Source organism: Festucalex cinctus, chromosome 12 (genome assembly GCF_051991245.1).
Source record: "Festucalex cinctus isolate MCC-2025b chromosome 12, RoL_Fcin_1.0, whole genome shotgun sequence".
NCBI classification, from domain to species: Eukaryota; Metazoa; Chordata; class Actinopteri; order Syngnathiformes; family Syngnathidae; genus Festucalex; species Festucalex cinctus.
Genome location: NC_135422.1, coordinates 9,314,397 through 9,322,290, shown reverse-complemented (window position 1 = coordinate 9,322,290; position 7,894 = coordinate 9,314,397). Strand labels below are relative to the sequence as shown.

At 38.9% G+C, this 7,894-nt stretch overlaps 1 protein-coding gene and 1 long non-coding RNA gene across 2 annotated transcripts; one reads left to right on the top strand and one right to left on the bottom strand.

Moving 5' to 3' along the window:
* Positions 1-1,413: 1,413 nt before the first annotated feature.
* Positions 1,414-3,309, bottom strand: LOC144032066 (DNA-binding protein inhibitor ID-3-B-like). The gene is made up of 3 exons (XM_077539724.1): positions 2,915-3,309; positions 2,725-2,799; positions 1,414-1,480 (listed from the first exon to the last, which is right to left on the bottom strand). Exons 1-2 carry the CDS (start codon positions 3,212-3,214, stop codon positions 2,746-2,748), a joined length of 354 nt encoding a protein of 117 aa, XP_077395850.1. The 5' UTR covers positions 3,215-3,309; the 3' UTR covers positions 1,414-1,480; positions 2,725-2,745.
* Positions 2,708-7,407, top strand: LOC144032067 (uncharacterized). The gene is made up of 3 exons (XR_013287677.1): positions 2,708-3,488; positions 4,660-4,952; positions 6,283-7,407. It is a non-coding gene; the product is annotated as an uncharacterized LOC144032067 (long non-coding RNA).
* The last annotated feature ends 487 nt before the right edge of the window (positions 7,408-7,894 follow it).

Below are 7,894 nucleotides of genomic sequence, written 5' to 3'. Positions count from 1 at the left end.
TCTATTTGAGTTCACTAACATTTCTGATGGTTATTGCTGCACAGCCAGTACAATACATATGTACAGTATAAATGTGATACGACAAAGTGAATCTCACTATTACCACTAGATGTCAGTGTTGTATAAAGAGCTACGGCTCTGATAAAGCGTGGAGTAAACAGATCCTTGAAACCACTAGATGGAGCTATAACCCATTTTTTGGGGGGCTGTACTGATGCTAATTTTGTCTGGCATTTTACATCTTTCCTTTTTTTAATTATTGGTGAGATAATTATACTAACAAATGACAATAAGACATTTTGACAGAGTAAGACATGTTGACAGTGAATGAATGGATCCAATCTGTGAGACAGGAACCAGTTAGTTGGGCAGTGAGTAATTCCACCTTATGCCACCTGGGGGAGTCATTGATGCAATTTTTGCCAAAAAGTGGGGAAAATTACAACGTCTTTAAAACTTTCCAGTGTTTTTTTTTTTTTCTTCACTGTATGCTTAAATTAATACTTCAGGACTTTCTAATCAGATGTTTGAGTCATTTTGGTGACATCATACAAACAGTGCCCACTTTAACAGGTGCATACTGAATGCTTTTACTTTCACATAACCTATCATTTTCACTTTTACTTTATTTTTTTTAAATAAAGCTATGCACATTGTTACTGCTGCATGACAGTGCATTTTATCAATAGTAATTTTTTCTTTTTTCTATGTTTATTTATGCAAATATACTTGCATAAATGTTAAAAATATAATAAAATCCCATCCAATCAAATTATAAATGTCAATAAAATTGCCGCCGTTTCAACCATGATGACAAATAATTTTCAAATAACACACTTTGGAAAATCTTAATAAACACACAGGAAAGCCACCACCCCCGCAACCCCCAACTTTTTTGAAATTGATTTTTCCACCCATGCGCATCCTGTGGTAGCCACACCCGCTCTATACCTTCACACCATATGCATCAAACCACCCTGTTCTGTTTGTTTCAAACAGGTTTATTTCACGACATAACAGCATATTACACACAACAAACTTTACAAGAACGAGTTTATGAAACTCATGGGAATATCGTCTGTGGAAATAACACAACAATCCCCGCAGACAGTTTATAAGTAACTCTATTATAGAGTTCTGGATTGTTATAATAATAATTAAAAAAAAAGAAACCTCGCATATGCACCTTATCGATATGTACAGGTGTTGTATGGAGGTGATAAAACAAACATTGGTGACAGCTGGAATGCAAATATTTGAAGGTGCAGTATAGGAACGGGTCCAAAATGGAGGCCTGATGAAGCTTTGGTGTGTTGATGCGTCCATCCCGGACGGAACGAGCAGAAAAACAGTCAAGCGCTTTCCATCTCGTCTGCATACCTATCCCACCCTCTCTCTTGACCCCCCCCCCCCCCCCTCCTCCTCCTCCTCTTGTGCTCTTCTGGCCTGCAGTGAAGTGGAGACATGTGTCTCCCTGCACCTGCATGGAGAGAAGGAAAGAAAAAGTCAAGTCAAGATTCCTCATCCTCCTCCCTCCTCCCTCCCTCGCCGCCGCCGCAGACAGACTGGCGCCGAGCGTGGAGCGTTCATTAACCCCGGGCAGATAGCGATGAATCCGCTTTCAAATGGAACCCGGGCCTCACGGCGTAATTAGCCGCCGCTCTGGATTATTCACGCATTATCAATGGGCTGCTTTATCCGAAAGATGGTTTTCAAGTGATTTCACACTGACAACCGCACCATTCCACTGCCCCCCAAAATAAAACTAAATAAGTTCCTTAGCTTTGGAACAACAGGGAGAACATTTTATTTACGCTAAGTAAGACACTAAAATGCTGTTTTTTCTATTATTTTGCTAGGTTTTGTTAGATTTTTAGGGAGGGGTGAGACACATGTGGCCCGTGGGCTATGATTTGATCCCAGCAGAACATTTTAAGCGGACCATCATGCAAAAACCACAGGGGATGTGTTACAAAACTGCCTAAAAACTTGATTCAGTATTGTTAATAAATAATAAAGTTGAGAAACAATGTGATTTTTTTTGTGTGTGTGAATTGCACATTGGAGCTTTATCAACATATTCTGAAGATTTTTTTTGTTTCAAAAATGCATTTCAATGGCTGTCAGTGTCAACTATACACGCGTTTAAAAGATTTTGCAATTTGTTCAAAATCCTTAAAAGTGCCTAAAAAAAAAAAAGTCACTTTTCACATTATTTTTTCATACATTTAGTGTGGAAATGGAAGTTGGTTTTAATGTACTGTTGCACAATGTCTAACGTAGGAGAGTATAACTGTTTTGTATGTGGTGTTGTATATTCAAATCACGTCAGAGGGAACAAAAACAAAAAACAATCATTTTGTTTTAAAATAATTCTATATCCAATCGGAAATAGGATGAAAAATGTCCAAATCAGGAGGTCCACGACAACCAATTTTATGTCTACATTCAAAATCTCATTGCCAATTTAAAGCAACTTGTGAAACAACAAAAATATTAAATGGTTTATTATAACGAGTTTTTTAATAGTCGAACTTGTTGTTTAAAAGTAATTAAAAAAAAACAACAGTTTCTCAGTTTTTGATGGTTGGTCGTGAAAAATAAATATTGGCCCACGCACAGTATGTTGCTCACCCCTGATCGATCCCCATTGACATACAGATGACGTTTCCCACTCAAAGTATGACTCATAAAGGTTACCAAAATGGGGGCAGTAGTACCTACCATGATCAGAAATGATATATCCTAATGGCACAATCGCCCTTCATCTTTGGAGAAAGTCCTGGTCAGGTCGGCAGTCTAGAAGAAGACCCAAACTTTAATCAACAAAACTCCGTTGCATTTACGACTATTTTTATGTTTGCACCCAGATAAATCAGTATCATCAAAGACTTAGTAGTCCAAACCTGCTTACCTTTATCGACAAGAGCCTCGGGGTCTCTTCGGCCTCCAGGGCGATCTGTAAATCGAAGATGTAGTCGATGACGTGCTGCAGAATCTCCACTTGGCTCACCGTCTTGTTGCGGGGGATGCTGGGCACCAGCGCCGCCAGCCGCGAGTAGCAGTCGTTCATGTCGCCCGCCGGCACCTCCACGCACGCGTGCTGCTGATGTTGCTGCTTCGTCGTCCGGCCGATAGCCAAGCTGCGCTCCGAAATGCAGCACACGGCCTTGTAGCAGTTCCTCCCTGAGCGAACGGGACTGATGGCTTTCATGGCGGACTTGGACAAATATGAAGAGTCGTCACGGTTTGTTGACTTCCGCCTTGGTGAGAGGAGCTCGCGTCGCTGTCAAGACGAGGGTCTACAGTACGGCTTTATAGGGCGAGCGCCAGACCACGCCCTTTCACTAGCGGCAGTTTCTGATTGGCGGAAGCGAATAGAGGCGGCTTCTCATTGGCCGATACCGCCTAGTGGTCGCGGTGGTAAAGAATGAGGAAATGCGACCTGGGTTGCCTTCAAGGGATTGTCAATCAATTACCTTTTCCAGGTAGGACCGAGCAAAACAAATTGGAATATTATTGAAAGCTGGCTTTAAATAGGGTTGTACAAAGTTCTCTGCAGCTGCCATACCAAAGTCATGAAAATTATTTACATTAAAACAAGTTATATATTATGGACATTTGTGGGTTGATGTTTACTGGCTTTTTAAGACTTTTTTTTTTGTTTTTTTTTTGTTTTTAATAATAAGAATAGATTTACTAGTATGACGTCCTTAATGAATTGTGGGACAAATAATTGTCTGAAATTCTGAATGTTCACTTATGTTTTAAATAATACATTTTGTTTTTATTGTCATACTTGAACTCCCCACTTGTGGGGTCAATATGAGTATGGTCGATAACACATTTATAAAAAAAAATAAAAATAAATAAATATATTTTTGTAATATTTTATATTCAACATTTTTATTATTTGGAACACTTTTTGGAAGATTTCTTTCACTTAACCTTTACAATTATTTACTGTTTATGTTATTACAAAATGGTTCCATTATTTTATTTTAAATGAGATAATGTATGTATTTTATTTTACAATACATTTATTATTGCAATATAGTGCAAATATTTATGATTTCATTTTAAGTGTTCTATTTTTGAAAAAAAAAAGTTACTTTGAATACTTTTATAAACCTATTTTATTTATTCCTTTTTTGCAGCACAAACTTCCCTCCAAAGTCTCTTGAGTAATAGAAACTGTCAAATGTGTCTCAACACTGCGTTTCAACACTGTTTACAGTTTTTGCAATATGTTTGGTTAAGTGCAAGCTCAGCAAAAAAATATTATCATAGCCCATGAGTAGTAACTCGGCTACTATACCTCATAGTTTAAAAAAAAAATACTAGCAGACATAATGAAGGTAAAAGGTCAAGCGGAGTCTTTTCTTCTTGTGGGACACTTTAAAAAAAATAATAATAATGTGCCTCAGAGAACACATGATGCACATCTGTATCTTGTCAAATAGATAATAATAAATAAATGAATAACAAAATAAAAAGAAAGAAACAACAACAATATTGAAATAATTGCAAAGACACAAGTTGGCTGCCAGGGAAGCACGTCCCGTTCTGCTCCTTATATTTATGTCTTATTTTCCCCTCCTCTCTCTCTCTGTGTCTCTCCCTCTCTCACACACGCACACACACAATCCTGTTTTGTAGAGGAATGCAGCGGCCAGCCAGCTGTGTGTCCTATCCCGGCCCAGCTGTGTTGATCTAACGCGCCAGTCCCAGACATGCTGGCGCCAGCCTCCCGACGTCATCCATTCACCCGACGCGTACTCAACCCCCCCCCCCTCTTGACGATTCTCCACTCCGCCCTCGCGCGGAGACGCTCAACGCTCTGATTGGCTCGCTCCACTGCCAATCAACGACACTGCGCTTCACATCGGCGCAAAAAAGAACCAAAAAGTGTGGATATTTGCAGGGAAATGTGAGGTTATGACTTGTAAAAGGTAAGGTGGAGTGTTGTGATGATACCAAGTATGATTTAAGATACATATCACTGAGTTTGACCAGTTTGTGAAGGAGGAAGTTATAAACATTCCCCTTTTCAAACTTCCCATGAAGGGATAGTGGGAAAATGACATACAAGCATGATTAATGAGCTAACTTAAATACTGCTGACTTCAAGCAGTTCCCTTTCTCAGATCAGTCTTGTAATGCAACCAAGTAAAATGATATTTTCACAGTCCCTAAATATAATATATACATTTCCTCAAACCATCTTCATTAGAACAAACAAAAGTTTGTTGATAAGAGTGAGGTACGCTATAATTCATATTAATACAGTGAAGTCAAAACTAGTGTTGTTCCAATACCGATACTGGTATCGGCAGAGGTGCCGATACTGCATTAAAACAGTGGTATCGGTATCGGTGGCTACTCACAAGTAACATGCCGATACCATTAATTCCAACGCTAATATAGGATCTTGGATGCAGCATCTTGTGTCTTGCTCATGCACGACATTCACTGATATGTGATATGTTCACTACATGCCAATCTAAGATATCCTATTGGCCCTTGAATGCTCTGAACCAATGGCAGGACAGCTTTTTCATGTTGAGGGAAAAAAACAACAACTTAGGTATCGGTATCGGCCGATACTGCAAAGCTGGGTATCGGTATCGGGGGCCAAAAACCGGTATCGGAACAACACAAGTCAAAACATCAATTAGCTTGCATATGGCTAAACATCCTCAAGCTAACTTTGCTCATTAGCCAACATGATGTTTAAGATCACTGATCAAAACTTAAAAAATAAAACTAACAAAACAATTTGAACCACCATTTTTGCCAAATTCAATGTCCGAAAATGAGTTTTTATACTACAGTACACAGATATGGTAATTTCCAGACCCCATGGGGGCTAAAGCTGGATCATGGAGACCCCGCCCCAAACGCAAAAAAATTCCAGACAATTGATAAGAAAACATCCTTTATCAAATAAATCAGGTATAAAACGAATCTACCAACAAACTTAATAACCGGGTTCCCCATTAAGCTATTAGGGACATTTCGGAATCCCACCAGGGCCCCAACTAGCAACTAGACAACAACAGCTAGTAAGTGGCCCTATGAGGGGATTCCCGCCGCAAAACTGTTTTGTCATCGATATGAGCCAATGTCAGCCATTTATTGGGGCCCCATCATACCTGTTAGCATAGCAAATAGCTAAATTATACACTCCATGGTAACTTTAACTTTAAGATACTGTTTTTCAAATGATTATTTACCCAAAGTATTACTTTCGGCTACTTTATACAAAACTGTCTCACACAGACTTGACGCATGCGCACAGGCGGGATCAGGTGCTCGCCCTGCAGAAGAGCACGGACACAATCGCCTCTCTCTTTCAATGGATGGGAGAATTCCGAGCCTGGCGTCAGTGAGTCTGCCTCTCCTCTCCTCCCCCCCTCGTCTCTCCCGCTCCCTCCCGCCCTCCTCCATGCAGCTGGACGCAGACAATCAAGCCATCAACAATCGCCACGCATAATGATCACCACCCTCCTCCTCCTCTTTTTCTTCTTCTCTGCTCAATCAAATTACAATCCTAGTGTATGTTTAACAGGCGAAACGTGGTGGAAACACGGAAAAAAAAAAAAGTCACAAAATGAGCTTGAAGCCACGTGAATGAACTAAACGACAGTTAAAAGGTCAGCTTGCTCACCGACAAAGTTGTGGCGTCTGCAATGACTCTGGTGATATGCGGTGATGTCATCATCGAAGCGTGTCATCCAGGGAGGTCACGACGCTTTTCCACTAAAAGATCACGTCAAATCGGCACGTCGCAGCCAAAACAGAAGACCCAGAAATTATCTTGTTTTTCAGACAGCCACACTGCGTCTTGCGCAAAATCGGATCATCAGACGAGGGCGAGCTAGCGTGCCATATGAGATGGTTTTAATGTTTGTCGCAAAAGTACCGATAGGGCCATAAATGAGTGATTTCCGAAGAAGGTACATAGTAGGGAAAAACATGTAGGAAACATCATATGAATAGTAGAGGTGTCAAAATTAGTGCATTAATTTTGTGTTAATTTAAAGTTCCTTTAATGCCACTAATTTTTTTAACGCACGATTAATGACCGCCCGTTACTTGGAAAGTAACAATTCCACTCGTAACGCAGCAGAGACATCCAGTCAAAATTTTAATACATATATTTGTGGAGACTGGGGTCAAGTTGTATTTTTGCAATTTTAAAGAATGTGCAGAACTTCACTAGATTGCTATTATTACGAAAATAAAAATTCACTGCAATCATGCCATCTAGTGGCAGAAAAATGACCAACACAAATCAATATCACACACCTTTAATTTTAACTCCATTTTATGAATTATTAAATTGCTGTATCAATGACTAAAAGATGCAGCCATATTTTTATTAGTTTATTTTAGTTTATCTATTCTATTATTATTATTCTATTCTATCTATTCTATTCGTTTAATTTTCGTTTAATTTTAGTTTAATAGTTCAATAGTTTTTCTGTTTTTTTTTTTAAGTATGAAAACTTAAAAAAAATTTTTTCTTGTTTATTAAGAACAGAAATAAAAGTTATGATTAATCGTGAGTTAACTACTGAAGTCAGGCGATTAATTGTAATTAAAAATTTTAATCGCCTGACACCCCTAATGAATAGTTTTCATTTTTTAATCATGTTTAAAGATGTAGATTATTAAATTAACCTACAATTGTTCCTAGCCACAAAAATGAAAGACAGTTGAGGATCAAAACAGTCAACAGTTTCTAATCTCTGTAGAAATCACTGAGGCTCACACTTGCTGTTTTGTCTTCTATAAAATTTGCACAATGTTACACACGATACTGTCCGCCACCTAGTGGCCGAAATTGGAATTACAGCCCAAAATAAATATAGCAATGGAAGGGGATTTA

Coding starts and splice junctions, on each gene's coding strand:
- LOC144032066 (XM_077539724.1), bottom strand. CDS start 3,214: ATGAAAGCCATCAGTCCCGTTCGCTCAGGGAGGAACTGCTACAAGGCC. Junction 2,800..2,914: donor CGAGGCTCTTGTCGATAAAG/GTAAGCAGGTTT, acceptor GTCTTCTTCTAG/ACTGCCGACCTGACCAGGAC.